The 22,744-nt window shown below is 24.9% G+C and overlaps 1 protein-coding gene and 1 long non-coding RNA gene across 2 annotated transcripts in view; one reads left to right on the forward strand and one right to left on the reverse strand.

Moving 5' to 3' along the window:
• The window catches only part of LOC127290583 (uncharacterized), a 55,307-nt gene extending 46,954 nt beyond the window's left edge, over nucleotides 1-8,353 (forward strand). The window contains exon 5 of the long non-coding RNA XR_007844389.1: nucleotides 8,296-8,353. This is a non-coding gene — a long non-coding RNA (uncharacterized LOC127290583). The remainder of the gene's footprint in view (nucleotides 1-8,295) is intronic.
• Nucleotides 1-22,744, reverse strand: part of LOC127290581 (uncharacterized) — a 95,322-nt gene that overhangs the window by 27,027 nt on the left and 45,551 nt on the right. Inside the window, exon 2 of the mRNA XM_051319269.1 lies at nucleotides 6,864-6,961. Within this exon, the coding sequence (XP_051175226.1) occupies nucleotides 6,864-6,939 (76 nt within the window). The 5' untranslated portion in view covers nucleotides 6,940-6,961. The remainder of the gene's footprint in view (nucleotides 1-6,863; nucleotides 6,962-22,744) is intronic.

A 22,744-nucleotide genomic window follows, 5' to 3' on the forward strand; every position in this document is an offset into this window, starting at 1 on the left:
ATAATGCTCTAGAGAAGAGAAAAAAAAATGGCGTAGAAAGGTCGTTGATATTGTACGTTTTTCTGTGTCAAGAATTTTTTGTTTTTTTTTTTTTTGTTTTTTTATTCTGCCTTGGGAATGCTATAACTACGCCATTGGCTCACCGTCGAGAGTTTCCCAGAGAAATTTATAAATTTCTTTTTCATTGTATGAACAACACCCCTAACTAAAATCTACCGACATATATATATAACATTTTTAAAGGTAGAGTTCCATTTCTGATTGCGAAAAATAGGTTTTTTTTTTTACTATTTACTATTTTTATTAAAAAAATTATTACCATCATTATTTTAATAATTATTTTAACGACAGAGGTTTTTGCGGTAACATATTGTTTATATAAAGTGAAAACTTGTATAATGAGAGTCAGGTGTCGAGTTTCGTTTTTATTTATTTTTTTTTGTCTTTCGTTTTATATTGATCCTTTCTCTTGCGCGATAAATAGAGGCTTCAAAATTGAACTCCGGTGCACATTGGAGAATTGTACAAGGGATTTTTTATGTTTGAACTATTTTCTTTTTTCACACTAAAAGTTTTACAATGTTTCCATTGCAATGCAATATATACTGCGAGTGATTGGCGTTTCGTATTTCCTGCGCAATAAACATAAGGAAAAAAAAAGGAGAGACTTGATCATAATAGGCTCCGTATATAGGTATATATGTTCTGAAATTCACAATCTTCACTTTTAACAGTAATTGTATCCATAAAAAATGTAACTATTTGCAGTGTTTTTTTTCCCTAATAATTCTAAATCGAATTATCGATCAAATACAATTTAATCGGTACAAATAAATATTTATTTGATAATAAATAACGGATTATATTTGAATTAAAGAAATTTTTTTTTTTCAGTGTATAGAATTAGAAGAAAATAATGGTTGTTCCTTTTTGAGAGAAATTGAACATGAAATGACAAATATATCTTTAATATTGTTATATGAAAAGATTTTTTTCTTTTTTACAAAGAATGAAGAAAAAAGTTTGTTGATAGAAACGAAATTAAAGTGCTGAGTGGTCGATCTCTTACATTCCACATTTTATTTTGCTTTGACCTAGGTTCAATTTGCCCAGATTCGTCTTTTTGAAAAAGGGAGTGTCGACCTTTTGCTGTATATATATATATATATATTTATATAATATATATATATATATATATATATATATATATATATATATATATATATATATATATATATATATATATATATATATATATATATATATATAAGGACGATCTCTTGAATCGGGTTTGACCTGACTCTCGCAATGGTATATATACAATATTTGCAGGCTATAGAGGGAATCGAATACCACGATAATATCGATATATATAGGAGACCACGCGTTACCTGTGCAATCTCCAATAATATTACATTACGAACGTAAGAGACACCTATAGGGCTTATCTTCACTGTACACATGTGCATATGAGGCATTCTATTTCAAAAAAAAAAAAAAAAAAATATCGCGTGCAGAGCACTTTTCAAATAGAATTTATCTATTTTATATTAAAGGTATATACACGAAGGAGAAAAAAAACGTTTAAATTTACAATGTAGACTGGTAAATATATGGACAAGACTTCCAGTAAATTTTTTTAATATAAATTTTAGTTTATGTCTCGTTAGATAAACAAGTCATAAATCGAAAAAAAATTTATTCTCAAATTTAGAATCTATAGAACATAATATAGTGAAATATTGATTAATAATTTTGTAAAATTATTAAAAATGTAATAATAATAATAATAATATAAGAATAATTAGAATATTCTTATTTTAGGAATAAATATATATATATATATACAGAGTTTATATATTTATATGAACACTAAAAGTTTGGTTAGATATTTTTTTTTTGTCCTGTCCCAGTGGGCAAGAAAATATTCTCCCACTCAAGGCATATATATCACGTCTGTATTCACAGTTTTGCGTCAAAACAGGCAAAACCAATCTTGATAGACAGACCACTAGAAACGTGTCGCGAATTTATAAATATAACATTTCTCTCATCTCCTTCAATGCTATCTTTGCGCGCCCCAAAAAAAAATGAACTCTAAAAAAGTAGAAATAATATCCTGTCCCCGAGGAGATGATCTCATTTTTCACACATGCCGCAAAAATTGTGATTTCTAAGATGCAGTAATTTTTTTTTGTCTTTTTTCAATTTCCAATTTGGATTTTTGCCGGGGTGGAAAAAATAAACTAATTTTTCAAACAAAAGAAATTGATGTTTTTAAAATGAAAAATTTTTTTTTTTAAACGAATTTTTATTATTGAAAATTGCTTTAAAGTAAAATAAAGTAAATTATAGTAAAATAAAGTAAAATTAAAATTAAAACAAATTAAAGTAAAATTTGTTGATACTGCGATAGAACAGTTGTTTAAAATCAACAAATGTTTGACCGAACATTTACTTGTTCTACTTAAAACTTAGATTTTAATAGAACATATAATTTTTTAATAATAATAATTTTTGTTATTGAATAATGCTTGACCAATACTTTACATATACTACTGAAAATCGTCAACCCACACAGATAGATTAATTGTCTACACTTAAAAATATATTTGACCAAAAACTTGCTTGTTCTACTTAAAAAATTTTAACTCATGGATAATTTTCTCTATAAAAATGTCTGACTGAACATTTACTTGTTCTACTTAAAAAATTATTGTTTTTTATCAGACAATTTTTTACTACCAAGAAAAATGTTTGACCAAATATTTACTTGTTCTACTTAAATTTTTTGGCTGTAATCAGACAAATTTCTCTACAAAGAAAAATTTCTGACTATAACTTTACATGTTCTACTTAAAATGTGAATGTGTTGTCTCTCAAAAGATAATTTTCTTTGATGGAATATATGTCTGACCAAAGTCTTACTTGTTCTACTTAAAAATTTATTGTTATGCCTTGAGAGTATATAATATCTTTTTTTCACAAATGTCTGATTAAGCCTTTACTTGTTCTATTTAATAATTTCTTGGCTCTGGGTTATTTTTTTCTATAAGCCTGACCAAGCATTTACTTGTTCTACTTAAAAAATTCTTAGCTTCAATCATACAAATTTTTCTACAAAGAAAAATGCCTGACTATAACTGTACTTATTCTACTTAAAAATTAATTCTTATCTCTCACAGGATAATTTTCATTTTGAAAAAAAATGTCTGACCAAAAACTTTCTTGTTCTATTTAAAATGTAATTTTCTTGCCCTGAGAGTATAATAATTTTTTTTTTTTTTGCGAAAAATGTCCGATTAAACCTTTGCTTGTTCTACTTAAAATTTTATTATCTCCGGAATAATTTTCTCTAATGTTTAAAAAAAAAACATTTACTTATTCTTCCAGTTAAAAACTGATTGTTACTTCTGCTACATGACAATTTTCTCTTCTAAAAAAAATGTGTAACCAAACTTCATAATGTTTCACTTAATAAAAAAAGCAATTAAATTAATCGAGAAAATAATTTATAAAATAAAAAAAAGAGAGACAAAATAGATTTTTAATTACTCTTGAGATTATCGATATAAACCAATCATCTTTAAAGTTTAACTAGCAATAAAAAATTAATTATAAAGTCTATTTTTTTATTGATTTTTTTGTTGTTGCAAGATAATCCGCGCCTTTATTTTTTAATTATTTTTTTAATTACATTTCAAAATAAAATAGCTCAACTTCATTCTGTAAAATTTTGAACGAGTGTGACCATTTTTTTTATATTAATCTTTTCAATTTATTTTTGATTCTCGACATGTTTACAAAAAATAAATAAATAACACCATGAATTGTATTCACTTTGGCGGTTTATTGTAAATATGCTTCAAGGATTTTTTAGAATATGAAAAAATTTTTTTTTAATAAAAAAATATACTCATCTTCGTTTTTTAATAAAAATTATTTTAAAAGCATATTATCTTTGTATTATATTAAGTTGAAATAATTTTTTTTTGTATATATATTTAAAGTGAAAATGTCCAGCAATAATCGTAAGAAATTCAATGAAATGGAGAGTTAAAATACTTTTTTTTTCTTATATAGAGAGAATAATAATCATTTCTATCTTAAATTTAGTCCTTGAAATTATTTTAAAAGCTATCCGTTTTTTAAATTACTGCATTTTAAGCGATTTTCCTGTAGTTATGGGAAATTGATGTAGAAATCATAAAAAGTGGTTTTTAGAATTCACATCACTGAAGTAGAAAAAGATGAGATATTTTTAGATCCAAGTGACACTTTAAACTTTAAAACTTTTATCAACATAACAATTTTCCTTTAAGGTGCAATAGACATTCAAAAATGTGCCAATTGTTTTTATGTCGCGAAACTATTTTTTTGGATCCAAAAAAAGTTCTAAATATAAAAAAAAAGAAAAAAAATTGCTTTGTTGTCTCAACTAAAATTTTTAGCTCTTAAAATTAAAACAAAAAATGTAAATATTTGAAAATTTAAAAATCGAATAAAACATTTTTTGTTGAATAAACTTTTTTTTTTTTAAACATTGTATATAAGAAAACAAGTTAAACAGCTGTCTTTCATTGTCAATTCGTCACATTTAAAATTTCTAGTCACGAAATCATGATATGGAAAGAGTTTCAAAGAACGCGAAAAATGTTTATACTCGAGGGACACATCTTGTTTGTTAAATTTTCCTTTTGCTACCTTCACGTTTCCCCCCCCCCCCTCTCTCTCTCACTCACTTTTTCGTTCTATCGTTGTTGTTGTTGATAAACGACAAAGTCTGAAAATGTGTCGCACTATTTAAATTATTTTTCTCTCTTATGTTTCCTGCCATTTTCTACTAAAGTATAAATTTTATATGTGCTTGCATTGTACATATGCTATTCCGTCTGACTAAAATTTACTTATACTACTGTCCAGCAAAATAAAAAAGGTACTCTCCAAATCTGAATTAGTAAAAATGTTTACTAATTTGTATTAGTGACTCACTTTTTGCTTCTAAATTAGTAAAATTTTACTAATTTTTAGTAAAAGTTACTAATAATTGAGTCGCCGGAAAGTAAAACCACACATAAAATTCTGACGGCCATGTTAATTCAATGGGAGTCAGAATTTTATGTGTGGTTTTACTTTCCGGCGACTCAATTATTAGTAACTTTTACTAAAAATTAGTAAAATTTTACTAATTTAGAAGCAAAAAGTGAGTCACTAATACAAATTAGTAAATATTTTTACTAATTCAGATTTAGAGAGTAGACTGACTAAAACGTTCTTTTACTACTGAAAGAAAAGTAACATTAAAAAAAATTATAATTAAACCATATTTGTCTGACTGAAATTTACTTATACTCCTGATTTGAAAGTTAAAAGAAAGTAAACCGTTCTGTCTGACTAAAACACACTTTTACTACTGATAGAAAAATAATAAAAAATTAAATTGCTTTTCACTGACTATTATTTACTTTCAGTACTCACCCCAAAAAAAATACAAAACCGTTTAATTGGCTTAAATAATAATTAGTTGATACAAAAAAATATTTATTTGTTATTAGTCAACCGATTATTTGAAGAAAATAAATTTTTTTTCAGTATACTTAAACTTTTTCTCTAAATGATCTGATTGTAATCAGGTAATTATTTATCTTTTAATCTAAATTTAACAAAACTCCTTCATTTCTAATTGGAATTATTTCGCTAAATATCGAAATTTTCATCATTATTAGAAATACAGAGATAGTAATAGAAATGAAATCGATTAAATTCAGATTCCTAGAGAGAGAGAGAGATAGGGAGAGAGAGAGTGAAGTTCATAATCCCTCGAGTTAATTTGCTCAACGCAGAGAAGTGTTGAGAAAGTTAGCATTATTTGAGTTTCTAGCAGTTCATTGTTCTGAAGTTTAGTGAAAAGTCTTTTTTTTAGTCGTTTGCCATATAAAGTGGTGCCAACTTTCCAGGGGGTATATAGCAGAAAGAGATAGAGAAAGAGAGAGTTGCTTTAGGGGACATTCGACCGTTACCACCGGAAAGAACTATGGTCTATTATGGCACTGCACAACGATTTTTCTACATTCTTTTGTCCGTATGTGTGTGTGTGTGTGTTCCTCTTTTGAAAAGAAAAATGCAAACGTACCGCTGAGATACATTTTTAATGCCTACTCTTTAACAATTCGAATATGTGTTTTCTTTTTGCCTCCCCCCCTCTCCTTTATATATACTAAATTGCGTTCAGCACATTTTTTTTTTTGGAATGTGCCCAGTAAAAAAGAAAAGTTTATCTTCAGTTAAAAATGTCGTTTTATTATAACGATTTTTTTTTTATTCTTTTATTTGATATAATTATTCCGTTGGTGCTCTTAAATTTCCCATAAAAATCCCATAAATTAGAAATATTATAAATAATTATTTTTTAGAGGGATTTTTAATTTTTAAAATAAAATTTTATAGATAAAATTTTTAGTTAATGAATTTTTGTTTGGTTTTTAAAAATTTTCTAAAAAATAGAAAGCAATTAAAATTTGGAAAAAGGGACAAAAAAGACAATAAAAATGATGAAATAAATAAAATTGGTACTGTAAATTAACTCATCTTTAATTAACAATTGTTGATGATTTTTTTATTCTTTTAAATGGAGTGTATAGGGAAATCAATTTTTAATTGTTTACGCTGTGTGTGTGTTTATACGCGACACTGACCCTTAACTTGTAAATTTCTATATATATGTAAACTCGCGGTTCGTTAAATATGTATTCAGTGAATTTCTCTACGAGTTGCGACGAGAGGTAGTGAACAAATCATTGTTATATATATATATATATATACGTTATCGAATATATGAAAGGAAAAAATTTTTCAAAATTTACCTCTATCGAGAGAACGAGCCAGCAAAATTGTAGGTAGAATCAAAAAGACCATGTACCAGGTTAGCCGGTCCCGCATTCTCACAAGTTTGAAAGTCCACCTGAAATTTAAATACACATACATTTTTAATTATTATACAAATTGGAAATGAATAAAAAATTTTAAACTCTCTAAATTAAAAAATAAAAATTTTTTTGCAAAAATTGAGTCACTAATTTAAATTAGTTAAAATTGATAAATTGTAAAAAAAATTGTTAAAATTGTAATGATGTATTTACATAGTATTGATTAAATTAATTAAAAATACTATAGGCTCAATTGTTGATTAAATAAATTGACAATATATAGTGATTGAATTATTATTAGATTGAGAGGCTGATGGAGTGCAAACTTATATGGGATAAAAGTCTCGGTGGTGATATGACAAGGGAGACAATACATAAGCTTCTCGTTGACTTGAAGAGCACGTCAGATTTTCATTTTGAGTGGTTCAAGGGATTTAAAATTAATTTTTAACGTGATTTTTCAATTAATTTTTTTCTTTTGAAATTTTTTTTTTTTGTTTTTGTTTATTTAGTAAATAAAAAAAAAGAATCTAAATTTAAGAGATTATTGAGTGCATTTATTATATTCTAATGAAAATTATTCTTAAAATTATATTCGTAAAATAAGAATACAGTTTTTTTATTCTAGTTATTTAAAATATGTTTTTCAATTTAGAATATAATTTTAATTTTAGTGTCGAATATACATTTAGAAATAAATTGAATTTTAAATAATTTTTTCTTATTCTTAATGTTCTTATTCTTAATTTTAAAATACATTTTTTTTCGCTGAATTTTTATATATCAAATTATTTATCATCGAATATATCAAATTTGATATATTATATCGTAAATGGAAATTTTGTACAAATGGTCATATTACAATAGATTTTATAAAGGGTAATAATAGTAGCATTTTATTGACATAAAATACCACAGGTTAATAATACAAGTATGATGATGATGATGATAAAAAAAAACCGATATATAGTTCAAGTTCTTTTCATCTACAACACTGAAACCGACGAAAGGGAATCGAATTCCGAAATTGGATGCGCATATTTTGCAAGTAGAAAATAAATCACAAGTATAGAGTGAACAAAAGTATGAAAAAAAATATATATATATTTAAAAAATGAGTCGTTAAAATATATATACCTATATTTTTTTTTATTTTTTGACGTCCATTTCTCACGAGTTGTTGCGATTTCAAAAATATTGCGTTTTGATGATTATTTATTACATTTATTATTTGATAAATATATATATATTAATGTCTAATAAATAATATGTAAATAATAATACCTAACAGATAATAATAAATTAATATCAAATAAATATAATAATTAATTTATAACATCTAATATATAAAATAAATTTTATTTTTCAGGATCCATAGAAGCAGTCCTGGAAAAAATGTTGGAAACAAAAAACCGGTTACATCACGAGTAAGTAATTACAGTATTTTTTTTTTTTTTTTTTAATATTATACATATTTTTATATTAATATTTTATAAGCTTATTAATTTCAAAATCGTAGAAATTTCAACAAATTCAGTGTTGGGAAATATTTATGCGTCCTAATAGTATTTCGTAATTTTTCGTGTGATTTTATTGAAGTTTTTGACATTTTTTAGAGATATAAAATAATTGTCTCTTTGAGGTTGAGTCATAAGTGAAGTTTAAACACGCGATTCTGTAAAATGGCATATTTTGGTTTGTGGCGTACTTCATTTAATCTTGTTTGCGAATTTTCCTCTTTTCTAAGAGAGATAAAGAGAGAAATAAAGAAAACAAGAAAGGGTAGATTTTCGTTGGATTTTGTCGTCACGACCACAGGCAGATTAGATTCTGTCCAGTCCCCTCCCCCTCCCTTCCCCGCATCATGAAAGCCGGAAACCGTGTAGTAGCTTGTTTGTTTTATTCGTAGGGGAACGTGCCGGGAATTTGTACATCAAATTACACCGGTTAATATAACAAAAGACATAAAAAAAAAATAGAATCAAACACAAAGGGTCTTTGTAAAGATTAAATACTCAAATAGTTGAGGGAATTTTTTTTTCTCCCTGTGTATTCAACAAATTACAAAAAAAAAAAAACTTTAATTAGTATATGTAAAATATTTTTTTAATTTAAAAAAAATTTTTGTAGCATTTTTTGTTAATTTTAAAATTTGAATCGTAGAGAATAATTTTTCTCTCTTTTCGAAAGTGAATAACTTGTAAAAGTAAGAATTTTCCTCTCAATTTGAGATTACATTTTTTTTTTTTGCAGATGTAAGAGAAAAAAAAAATTTTTGCCTAATTGGGAACATGAATGCAATTAAGAATTCTTTTTTTTTCTCTCTCACTCTCTCTCTCTCTCTCATTGCGAGTCGACGATTTCTAGGAATGATTTCCTTATTAGATTATCCTGATTAAGGAAGCAAGACGGATGTAAAAAAAAAGAAAGAGGAAAAATTACTCGGGTGCGCTTACAGAGCGGGAGCGGTAACTTTTGTAGGTTTGAACGATAGCGGTCATTATGTCAGGCAGATTAATCTCCTTGCGATGTGGCGAATCAAGTAGAATAAGATTTACGACAAAATGACTTTTAAAATGAGAGAGTGAAACGTAAGAATAGTGAGAGAAAATGAGGATTAGTTTCCGGTTAGACTTTGAGGAATAAGCGTATACTACTACAATGGTGTATAATCTCATTTCGAGTGGTAATTTTACTCCCAAGAATTGCTTCTAATTATCTATATATATTCTCGAATTTCATCGACTTTATGTTTGCATTGATCTTGAGCAATTTTTATTTTTTTTTAAATTACAAATTCGTTTTTCAAACGAAAAATTGAAAATCATTTAAGAAAAAAATTTATCTGATTCAAATAATTGCTTGATTATTATGAAATAAATATTTATTTAAACTGAATAATTTTCTTTTTTTTTTTTGAATTAAATATAAAATATAATATAAAATAAAGAAAACAAATTGAATAAAAAGAGGAAAAAAAGGAGAATTGTGAAAAAGTGAAATGAAAAATAAAAGTTAAATTGATTGAAATGAAAAATAAAAAAATAGGAGAGATAAAAATGGAATATAGAGAGAGAGTGAGAAAAAAAATATAAAAAGAGTAATTCATAATTACTGACAAATTAAGATAAAGAATGCTAATTGTTGTATATCGATTTTTACTCTGTGAAAGTTGTTAATTTGAAAATAACGGGGCATTGTGGAACAAAGGTCTTTTTATTTTGTTATTGTATAGAAGTTTACGAAACATTTCCACTTGAGAATACTTATTGGATAAGAAAGTTACAGAACTGAATTTAAGAAGTTTTGAGAGCTTAAAGCGACGAGAAATCAATAGTGTGGGGGTGTGTCTATGGAATAACAATAGTTTTAAAGTTAAAAGATTAAAATGTACCTCATTTCTTGTCCTCCATTATTTAAATAACATGTAATTACAAGTCAAGTATAATTTCCCCTTTCTTTCTTTGTCTATATTTAATGCTTACTAATTTTCATTTTTTTCCCTTTTAAAAATAACATTTTAATGTATAATTTATTAAATTTTTCTCGCATTTTATTATTTTATTGAGCTAACAATAATTAATGTCCTGTGAGAAAAAGAAATAATAATAATAATGTCACGTTACTGTGACGTATTTAACAATAAACATATATTTAAATAAATAAATAAATATGTTTGTAAATAAAAAAAATGTGTTTATACACGGAAAAAATTTTGGTGCACCAGTTGTACTGGTTAGTTAAAAAATTTTTGTACTTTAAAAACGGACATCAGTTATCCCGGTTTGGTGCAACCTATGTCCCGTACAGTGCGTCTGATGTCCCTTACAGCGCTTCTGACGCGCCAAATCAGGATAACAGTTGCCCGCAACCCATAGTACAACAGTTCTACCGTAGATTGCGCATCTGCTGCACCAAAATTTTTTCCGTGTAGATAAAAAAAAATTGGTTAACAAAATTAATTAATAAAATTAATTTCCAAAAATCGCAAATTTTGTATAAAGAGACAAAATTATTTTATTGTTTCTTATTTTTAATTCTATTTCATTATTCTCGATTTTCGGTATTCGTTTTTTTCCGACGTTTAAAAATTGTTTCCTTTTTTTTTTACCATTGTGAAAAAAAAATTCAATTCAAATTAAACGAGTGTTTTTTTATATATATATATATATATATTGTTTTTTGTGTCACGGCGAAAAAAAGGTCAATTATACGTTATAAAATAGTTTTATCAAGAGAAATGAAAAAGTCCGCGCTTTAATTAATAGAGAAAAAAAAGTGGCTAATAATCATTTTACATTGTATATAATCCACTTTTTTACTTTTTTGATGAATATTTAAAAGCTTTTCAATTTGTATTACAAGATTTATACTACTTTATCTCTTTTATATAACGTGATTTTCTGGCATCCAAACTAAAGGGATAATTCTTCGTTTGCTGGCATTGAATAAAATTAACTTTGCTTATTTCTATACAAGCATTAATCTCTCTCTCTCTATCCCTCTCTTTCTCTCTCGGAGAGCTCTTGAAAGTTTTTCAAGTTCTTTTCACATTAATTCACTTTGAAACTGACGATCCATAGGTTGTGAAAAAAATTTCTTGATGCCCCATGATGCATTAATCTGTTGCTGGCGATTTTTCCTCTCTTTTGGAAACAGAAAAAAAAATTTAATTTAAATGCCTAGGAAGTAAAAAAAAGTATGGAAGGAATTTTCTTTTTTTTTTAGTTAAATGGAGCGAGAGAATAGGAGTGAAGTTTGTGAAAACTATTTTTTTAAACGCGTTTAAAAATAACAAACAGTTTTAATCGGCATACTTTTTGTATTATAGGTTAACTTTTTAAAACTTTTATATTCAGTATTATTTTTTATATATACTTTGAGTAGTTTTGAATCGCACGATTTCGCTCGCAAAACATGTGATTAACATGTACTTTCGTATTAAAAAAAAAGAGAATTATTCTTGGTTAAGTTAATGAGAAGAAAGCATTCCATCCGGTTCGTCAGTAATTAATTTTTTTTTTTAACGCGTTTTCTATTCTCGGTTCATCTCTTTTTCACACAATGGATTTTGTAATTTATTTAATTAATTTTTTTTTTCGTTTTCAATTCTGCTTGCAAGTTAGAGACATTAATCAATAAAAATTATTGGCTTGTGTCTTCTCTTTCTCTGCTCTAGAGATAGAGAGAGAGAGAGAGAGAGAGAGAGAGAGAGTGAGAAAATTCGTTTAACGAATTTACTTTTGCGGTGTGCACGTAATGCCCATCTCGCCAATTTCGAGCGTTAATCTTGTGTGCCGTTTCTAATATAAATACGTTCTTTGAAAATTGATTGCGCTTAGCGCGATTCGTTATAGGGAGAAAGTGCGCAATAGTTGTTCGACTTTTTAAATTGCAAGTGATTTGCTTGCCCTAGTTTTAAATGGGATAGAAAAAAAGAAAAAAAAATTAAGTTAAAAAAGAGAAAATTTAAGTTAAAAATGCATATTTTTTTTTACACTGAAAAAGAAAATTTGATTTAATTTTAATTCAAATTATTTGAAATTTTTTTATTTGTTTCTAAAAAAAATGTATTTGCTTGAAATAACTTGAATTAAAATTTTTTTTCAGTGAATTTTTTATTTATTTATTTATTTAGAGAAGTAGTGACTATATTTTGCTTACACTACTTAAATCGAAAGTATTTTCGAAATCTTTATTTTATAAATAAAATAATTTCAATTATAAAATTGACTTTTAACTTTATTTTTCTATTTGAATTTTATTTTCTGCTTTATTTGCTTTTAACTTATTTTCATCTGACTATAGATATACTGACATTACTACTGAAATAGAAATTTTTTTTTCCTTCCTTCGTTTTTCAAAGGCTTTTTGGAATTATAGCTCTCAATAAAAGGTTGTTTTAATGCTAGACTATATTTTATCTTTTATCACTGGTATTTGTGTGTGCAATAAAAATGCATATGGACTTTTTACAATTGTAATTAATCAACTAATGGTAACATTAAAGTGAATTTAATATATCTGTAAAAGTATCAGTTTACAAAATCCTTGAATGAGACAAATAATTCAATATAACGACCATTCAATTATTGATAATGGTAATTGTATTATTTTAAATGTCTCGCCATACTTTGGTTTTACTACTTAAACACAAACGGAGAAAACACACCATGTTTCTCATCTAATTATACGAATTCCACAAACTAGAATTGTATTCCTCATTGTGGTGGTGTAAACTATTTTAAGTATCGTAATCATATTTTTGATCTCCAGAAGATTTCGAAAATTTCTCTGTTCTATCTTAGATTGATTTTTTGCTGAAACTATTTTTATTTCTAAATAAACAAATAATCAAATAAATTAGTATTCGATATTTATAAATAATTAAAATTAAATATATAAAGTTAAAATAATTTACAGAGGAGAATAATATTTTTCTTACTACATCGTTTTTTTTTTGTTTAAACAAATAAAAAATGTTTCATCCATTAAATTAGATGTAATTAACATTCTAGAAATAATTAGTTGTAATTATTAGACGAAGGAGTGGACGTTTACAAAAAAAAAAAAATTTATGTATGTATGTATGAAAGAAACAAAAATATTTCTTTTACTAAAACAAGAACGGAACATGTAGATAAGGTTAAAATATTACACGAGCAAATCCTTTAAAGCTATTCTCCTTTTAGGTAAAGAGATTGCAAAGAAAGCGAGGTTCACTAAATAAATGTTAAATAAACAAGAGTTTGTAAGATTAATTTTCCTTAAGATCTAAATCGTGTAAGAAATATTTTATTCAGGTTTAATTTCTTGTTCCAGTTCATTTCAGAGGTCAATTGCAGTGAACATGGAAGAAAATGTTTTTTTCCTAAAAAAAAAAAAAAATTTTCTCTTTATTTAATTATATAGAAAGAGAGAATAATTTTTTTATTTTACACGAAATTTTGCATTTTGTTAATTATTTTTTAAATATTATTATTATATGAATATTTTTCAAGTCCAGATAGATATAAATTTACATTTAGATTAGTTATTTTTTTCAAGCAACGATATTGTAAACAATATTGAATTGATTCGTGGTTTTGATATATACATAGATTACAGGATTTACACGATTGTACACAATCAATTATTATTACTACGTTGTCCTTGCATAATTAAACTGACACATATGTATTGCATTTAGCTATTCGCTTATGACAACATTTATATATTGATAGTTATCTCTAAATGAGAAGTGTCACAGTAAATGGTTTTTGCATAAAATTTAGATTATTGAAAAATAGTTTTCCTATATTTACAACTTTGACATTTGGTTTTTAAACTGAAAATTTTACAAAGTGTAAGTTTTATATTAGTCGAGAAAGACAGATATAGTCAGACATAAAGCCTTCTAATTCGATTTTAAGTAGTAAATGTAAGTTTTAGTCAGACGAGATTTTTCAAAATTTTTGTGTAGTTGTATATAAAGAAAAAATACAGTTTTCAAGAAGAATTATCTTGCAATTCTTGAAATTTTTAAATCAGTAGTAAAAGTCAGTTTCAGTAAGACACAAAAATTCCGTTGACATATTTTTTTTATCAATAGTAAAAAAGAAATTTTCAGTCAAAACTTTTCTACTTTCTTCTATTTTTTGAGCAGTAGTACAAGTCATCTTTAGTCAGACATTAATTTTGGTAAATTATTGATCAGAATTTTATCTTGACGTTTACTTTTTAAAATTGAAATCTTACAAATTATTGTTGGTTTTATATAAGTAGAAAAAGACAAATACAGCCAGACAGAAAGTCACCGAATTCATTTAATTTTAATCTAAGTAGTAATAGTAAGTTTTAGTCAGACGAGATTTTTCAACATTTTTTTTTTGTAGAGAAAAAAAATTGTTATTTATAGAAAAAATATTGTTTTAAGAATGATCTTGCAAATTTTTGAAAATTTTCAAATCAGTAGTAAAGTAAGTTTTAGTCAGACGTTGTTTTCAAATATTTGTAATTCTTAAAGGAAAAAATGCAGTTTTAAGGTTCTTGCAATTCTTCTTATTTTTCTATTAGTGGTAAAAGTTAGTTTTAAGACAAAAAATTCATTTTTTTCTATGAGTGGTAAATATAAGTTTTAGTCAGACAACATTTCTTCGAATTCGTCTAATTTTTTTACCACAGTAGTAAGCGCAAGATTTAGCCAGACATAATTTTCCTAATTTCTGTAATTCTTCTATTTAAGTAAAAAAAAAAATAAATTTAAGGAAGAATGTCCTTGTAATTCTTGTAATTTTTTAAATTAGTAGTAAAAGTCAATTTCAGTCGGACAAAAAAATTCCGTTGACATATTTTTTTTATCAATGGTAAAAAAGAATTTTTCATACAAAATTTTTCTACATTCTTCCATTTTTTGAACAGTAGTACAAGTCATATTTAGTCAGACATTAATTTTGGTGAATTATTGATCAGTAGTATAGAAGAGTTTCAGTCAGACACTCGTTTTCCGAATTCTTCTTCTTTTTGTTTCAACATTACTGTAATTCTAAACTAGTAGTAAAAAATAGTTTTAGGCATACGAAAATTTTACGTATTGTAATTTTTCTCCTACCATTAATTTAGTATCAGTAATAATAGTCCATTTTAGTCAGACAAATTTTATCAAATTCATTGTAACTTTTTTTATTAGTAGTAAATTTCAGCTATAGTCAGACGTAAGTCATTTGAATCGTTTTTTTTATCACAGATTGATATTTTTGTCTCAGTAGTAAAAGTCAGTTTAAGTCAGACAAATGTTTTACTATTGTATCAAAAATACTTTTTTTGTATCATCATTAATAAAAAAACATGTTCAGTCAGACAAAACTTTAAAATACAATTTTTAGAAATTTTCCGATTCATTCACAAAAAAAATCTTTGTCTGGAATAGCGATACGTTTCTTTAGAATAAAAAAAAACTTTCGCTGTTTTAGTGAAATATTTCGCTGTTCTAGGTGAAAATTTATTTCCATATATTTCGATTTTTAAAAATACTTTACTACTAAAAGTAGTAAAAATTAATTTTACTCAGACATAACTTGTGATTTTGTCTCTCATCTTTAAATAATATTTTCTTTCTACTGAGATTAATAATGATGTCATTATTTCTATAGAAGAATAATTATAATAAAGAAATGGAGCATGAATTTCTTTTTTTTCGCAAAAAAAAAAATAAAAAAAAAATTGAAAATTGAAAAAAGTAATTGAAATTGATATAGGTTTTAAGATGTGGTGTGTGCGTATTATCGATTTCTGCCAATAACACGCGCGGAGTATGTTCTGTGCACACGGCAACATGAATGTAACTGAGACTCATGCAGTTCTCGAAGCTGACATGGTTTAGGGTCGGGAAAGCTCGACCTCTCCTCGCATGTACCTCAGTAATGGACGGTGATCGATAATGGACCGATAGTAATTTCAAAGGCGAATAGTGACAATGTGCGGGTACTTTGTATGCGATACTTGATCCGTTCCAATCATCTCTTTTTTTTTCCTCATCACCTCAACTTCTTTCCCCCCCCCAAAAAAAAAGAAGAAAATTATCTTTCTACATGCATATTGTCACGTAAACTAATTTTTTGTGAATCTTTGTAATCAAAATAATGCAATTTATTTTATGCTCCAAAAAAATATGGTTGAACATTTTTAAATTTCAACGAAAAATTTGGTTACGGCTAGAAAATAATTTGGTTAACAGAACAAAATATTTTAGTCTAAATAATCGAGAATTCTTTTTTTTTTTAATTTAATGAAAATTAAGCTGACACGTTATATTATGGAGAGTGAGTATTTTGTTTGAATAGAATGTGAAAGTGACGATAAAATATCAAGTACCCAGCTGTAAAGCTGATCATTATCACAAGTATTACGAATCTGGACCTTTATTATCCTTTTATGTTTCATATAATTTTATGTCGGTAAACACACGAATTGAAAATTTCCTTCATTACAGCTATACATAAAGTTATCTTTTGTTGTTTGCTGAGAAAAAAAACAGTTTACCAGCATTTCTTTGCATCTCATTTGCAACAAATAATACTTTCATGTAGATAGTTTCGTTTGTTTTCTTTAAATTAGACTAATAAATCAAAATGCATTTAAAAACCCATTTTCTTTTCTTTTATTTTTTAATTAAATAAAAACAGGTTTATTATTTCTTTACATAATATTTATTATAATACACATTTACTTTTATTACTTTATTAATTATTAATTATTAATTATTAATTATTAATTATTAATTATTAATTATTAATTATTAATTATTAATTATTAATTATTAATTATTAATTATTAATTATTAATTATTAATTATTAATTATTAATTATTAATTATTAATTATTAATTATTAATTATTAATTATTAATTTATTATTAATTTGTTTTAACAAATCAACTTCTTTATACATTTTATTTATTTTCTCTAATTTATATCTTCATTTTATTTGTTTAATTATTTTGAATTTAATTAATTTTAACTTAAGTAAGAAAAAAGAAGTTGATTATAAATTGTAAAATTAACTTAAAGTGAGAGGGATTGGTTAATGTTCAGTTTGAACGTGTTGGAAAACTTTTGCTCACTTTTGCATACAAAAGATTTAATAAACATATATATGAAAGCTTTTGGGGGAACTTTCCCTGAAAATTGATGGTTATACTAACTTTATAAGACTTCTATATTTTAAGCTGATAAAAGAGGAATATTAAATTTTGGATGTTTTATGCGGTGTAATTCGAGTCACATATGGAAACGAGTATGACAAAAAGGCGTCGCTTTTCACACCAAGCTTTTGCTATAAAAAGTATATATACATATAATTTTCATGAAATTTTTATACATAAATTATATATAATGCATTAACATTGCGCTAAAATTTTATTTTTATATTAAATATAGATTAAAAAAATATTATTTATTTATAAAAATATAAAAGAATATTTATAAAAATTAATAAATTAAAAGTTATAAAATTAAAAAAAAATATGAAATTGTATAAATAAGTAATATACAACTTTTATGATTAAATTTTTTTTTTTTTTTTAATAAATTTTATAAATTCTTGAGAAGGTTTTTGGTTTAATTTTAAAGTAAAATGGTAAAATATTAAATATGCTTATTTTGTCGTAGCTATAATTGAGTGACAGATTTGCGAGATATATGAGCACTCATCCTGTACATATTCATTCGCATGAGAGAGCTTATGCTTTGTTCACGTGATGAGCATATAAATGAAAGAGAGAAAATAACGTTGCGATGGTTGTTGTATATAAAATCTGCCGCAATTCGTTATATGTTACTAATTTATTCATCACTCAAGTCAAATTCTTTTTTTCTCGTAACAAAAAAAAAAAAAAAAAATTAAATTAAAGAAAAAAATATGGAAATAATAATGGAAAATTGGAAATTTTTTCAGAATTTTACTTTATTAGTGATGGAAAAAAACGAAGAAATTATAGTTACGTCTGACTAAAACTAATTTGAACTACTTACTACTATTACCAAAAATTTTACTACTATAGAATTACAGTAATATTATGAAACAAAAAGAAAAAGAATTCATAAAAACAAGTGTCTGACTGAAACTCTTCTATACTACTGATCAATAATTCACCAAAATTAATGTCTGACTAAAGATGACTTGTACTACTGTTCAAAAAATGGAAAAATGTAGAAAAGTTTTGTATGAAAATTTCTTTTTTACCATTGATAAAAAAAATATGTCAACGGAATTTTTTTGTCCGACTGAAATTGACTTTTACTACTAATTTAAAAAATTACAAGAATTGCAAGGACATTCTTCCTTAAATTTATTTTTTTTTACTTAAATAGAAGAATTGCAGAAATTAGAAAAATTATGTCTGGCTAAATCCTGCGCTTACTACTGTGGTAAAAAAATTAGACGAATTCGAAGAAATGTTGTCTGACTAAAACTTATATTTACCACTCATAGAAAAAAAATGAATTTTTTGTCTCAAAACTAACTTTTACTACTAATAGAAAAATAAGAAGAATTGCAAGAACCTTAAAACTGCATTTTTGTCCTTTAAGAATTACAAATATTTGAAAACTACGTCTGACTAAAACTTACTTTACTACTGATTTGAAAATTTTCAAAAATTTGCAAGATCATTCTTAAAACAATATTTTTTCTATAAATAACAATTTTTTTTCTCTACAAAAAAAATGTTGAAAAATCTCGTCTGACTAAAACTTACTATTACTACTTAGATTAAAATTAAATGAATTCGGTGACTTTCTGTCTGGCTGTATTTGTCTTTTTCTACTTATATAAAACCAACAATAATTTGTAAGATTTCAATTTTAAAAAGTAAACGTCAAGATAAAATTCTGAACTATTTGCAAATAACGAAAAGTAACTGACTTGTAATAATAAATAAGAAATAAAACAAAAAGAGTCAATCGATTTAATGGAGTATCATGTAATACAACTGGTTTCATAGTTGTCATTTTTTTTTTGTCAATATAGTTTTAAATCACTGTTCTCAGAAGTATTTTTCATTTTTATGATTCGATTCTTATAAATCGGAAGAAAGGAGGTTGCGCATTTTTTTTTTGTGACTATTGCATTTCCAAGAATACGTAATGCCATTTAAACATGCGGAAGCACGTGCGATATGGCTGCCTTTAGCATAGCATCGGTACATTCAACCTTCTGAGCGCAAATATTGAGGAGATTTAAGGTGCGCACAAAGAACTATATAGATATATAAATAGCATTCTCAGCTATAAACTTGTATGTATATATTGTGCGAATAGATATTGTGATTTAATACAAGAATCTACGCGAAAGATTGAATGGTTTTTCTGATTTTTTCTCCAAGGTTCTTGATTTATTCAGAAGATTTCAAAATATTCTTTGGATAGTAGATATGACACTAATTTTTTTTAACTATTTAGGACTCGATTATGAAATTTCATTTTTATTTCCATTTAAAAAGTTTCAAAAATTTTGTTCAGGAAATATAAAACCACACATTTTTTTTTTTTTTTTATTAAAATTTTTATTTTTGTATGTATAAAAAAATCAATAATTTAAATTTTATAAATATCAATCATACTTGCAAATTTTCATTTTATAACTTGTTAAAATTGACATTCTATTAAAATTTATATTTATAATATTTATTTGTATTTTCTATTGAAATTTCAATTTTGTGATATAGTTTTATTTTTCAAATTTATTCAAAATACCGAGACTGAATTTTATTTATTTATTTTTTTTTTTAAATACAGTTCATTTTTATCGTTATTCGTCTTGGTCTCTAACAAAAGTTAATGATGAAAAATTGAAGTTTCAAAGAAAATACGAGCTTATTTTTTTTGTTTATTATCCTGTAACGGATGGCGTTGCTCGACAGAGAAAAGTATATTTTTCATGAAATGGATTTCAAAGCGTAACTATATATATATATATAGGAAATGAAAAGTAAATAAATTTTATATTCACCCAACTGAATGTTATTTCGGTTATTTTAAAGATTTATCGTATAACTATTACGATTTAAAATAAACAATTTTTTAATAAAGAGAAATATTCCATATTTAATGTAAATAAAAAAAAATGAAATCCATTTTTGAAAAAAAAGAAACAATTCTTGGAAGATTAATGTAAGAAAGTTAAATTTTCACGTTTGAACACATTAAATTTATGACATCGTTTAAAATTATATGGTTGGGAAATTTAGTTAGAATTCGCGAAATTAGTTATTGCGGAATGCGAGTAAACTTTTCGTTAATTCGATTTCTCGAAAGATTTAAATTTGAATGATTAAATCGCTCTTATTTTCAATTAAACTTACTGTTTAATAATTAAACGGAAAATGTTTTATGGGTTGAAAATATGGGATATAACTGTTTCATTAGAACGTTAGCACCAAGTAAAATGCCAGGAATATTACCACTAAGAGTATATATACATGTGTTGTTGAAAATAACTATATCAAGTCAAGTATAAAGCAAAATAATTTCAACTCATTCAATTTAAGCATTAATATGTGTCTAACAATAATTTAATTAATAAATTTATAAATAAATAATTTATTTTTAATTACAATAATTATTATTTGATAATAATAATTATATTGTTATTAAAAATAATGTTTTATTTTATTATTAATAATTATTGTAATTATAATGACTATGAAATAATTACATTAGAAGGAATATAAAAAAATGAAGAAAAAAATAATTGCATTTATTATTATTTTTTTTTTTTTTTTGAAGAAAAATAGATATTCGTTGCGTAATACTAAAGTCTAATTACAGTAAAATATCGCAATGTGGAACAAATTACAAATCGTAACTTCAGTTTCAGAAAAGTACAACCATTTCACACGGTCGTTCTGTTGATATATCTAACTGCCGATATAAAAAAAAGCTGCGCAAGTAAATCAATAAAAAAAAAACAAATACAAAAATAAAACTTTTGATAGCTTTGAAAAAAAGAGGATTAAAAATAAAAACTATCATCCACACCGCTCTTTCGATTCTTTAAATCCAAATAAATACGGTAACATTCGACACACACACACACAAAATAAAATTTTTAAATAAAGAAAACAAACAATTTTAAAACATTAAAGATATTTAATGAAAAAAATATTTTTTTTTTGTTTTTTTTTGGAATTGAATTTTTCTATTTGAATTGAATTTTTATTTTCGTCTTTAATTTTTATGAGATCATAAACTATTTTGTTAGTCGCATTAAATATGAAGTTTTTACTGTGTGTAAAGACTATAAAAATTTCTCGAGATTATTTTCTTTATTGTGTTAAATATAATAAACACTTTTTTTACGGTTAAGCATTATATATATTATATGAAAAAAAGGGGGTGATGTATGATTGACGTTTATATCATGTGGCACATTATTAAAGGCATAGAATGTATATATACACATATTCGTGTGCACGTAAATTTACAATGGTATCTTCTGGTATATATAAATATATATATATATATATATATATATATATATATATATATATAGTGTATGAGGAAAATTGAAATTTTACTGCAACACATCCCTATATCAACGATTGTGTTTGTTCGCCTAGCAAATATATATATATATATATATACACATGATAAAAACTTTTTATATATATATGTGAATTACATGTCAGTTCAAGCCTGTTTTCAATTTGTAATCTCTCAAGAAAAATATATGTAGAATTTTTCCAACGAATTAAAATTTCAATATTTAATTTCAATAACTCACGTTTATATCAATTTGTATCAAATATTTGTTATGCAAAATTAATTAGGATTTTTTTTTTGAAAAAATATTTTAATTTTAAAATAAGAATATATTCTAAATTTGAGAATATTTATTATTTCATTTAAAAATTTGAAAATTTTATATTCAAATTCAGTGTGTAATATTTTTAAGAGAATGAAGAAAAAATTAGAATATATATATTTTTGGTACTTAATTATTCTAAATGATAAGAATATGTTACTAAATATTAGGAATATTTTCTAATTTTAAGAGTATTACATACTGAATTTCAAGGATAAAATATTCTTAAATAAATATAAATATATTCTAAATTTCAAAATTTTTTCATATTATTATTATTATTATATCTAGTGTTTAACATAAAGGATTTCGTAGAGATTCGTCATTTTCCGACATATAAAAATCTCGTATTCCAAACAGTAGCCGCGTGAATTATTTCTGCGAATGGACGCGATAACGAAATAAAAAGGAAAAAAAAAAGTTGAATTTTCCCAAATGTGAATTGGATGGGTGAAATTTTAAAGCTCAACGATTTTT

The sequence above is a fragment of the Leptopilina boulardi genome, unplaced genomic scaffold (assembly GCF_019393585.1).
Source record: "Leptopilina boulardi isolate dan_hultmark-lab unplaced genomic scaffold, ZJU_Lbou_2.1 LbouV2_71, whole genome shotgun sequence".
NCBI classification, from domain to species: Eukaryota; Metazoa; Arthropoda; class Insecta; order Hymenoptera; family Figitidae; genus Leptopilina; species Leptopilina boulardi.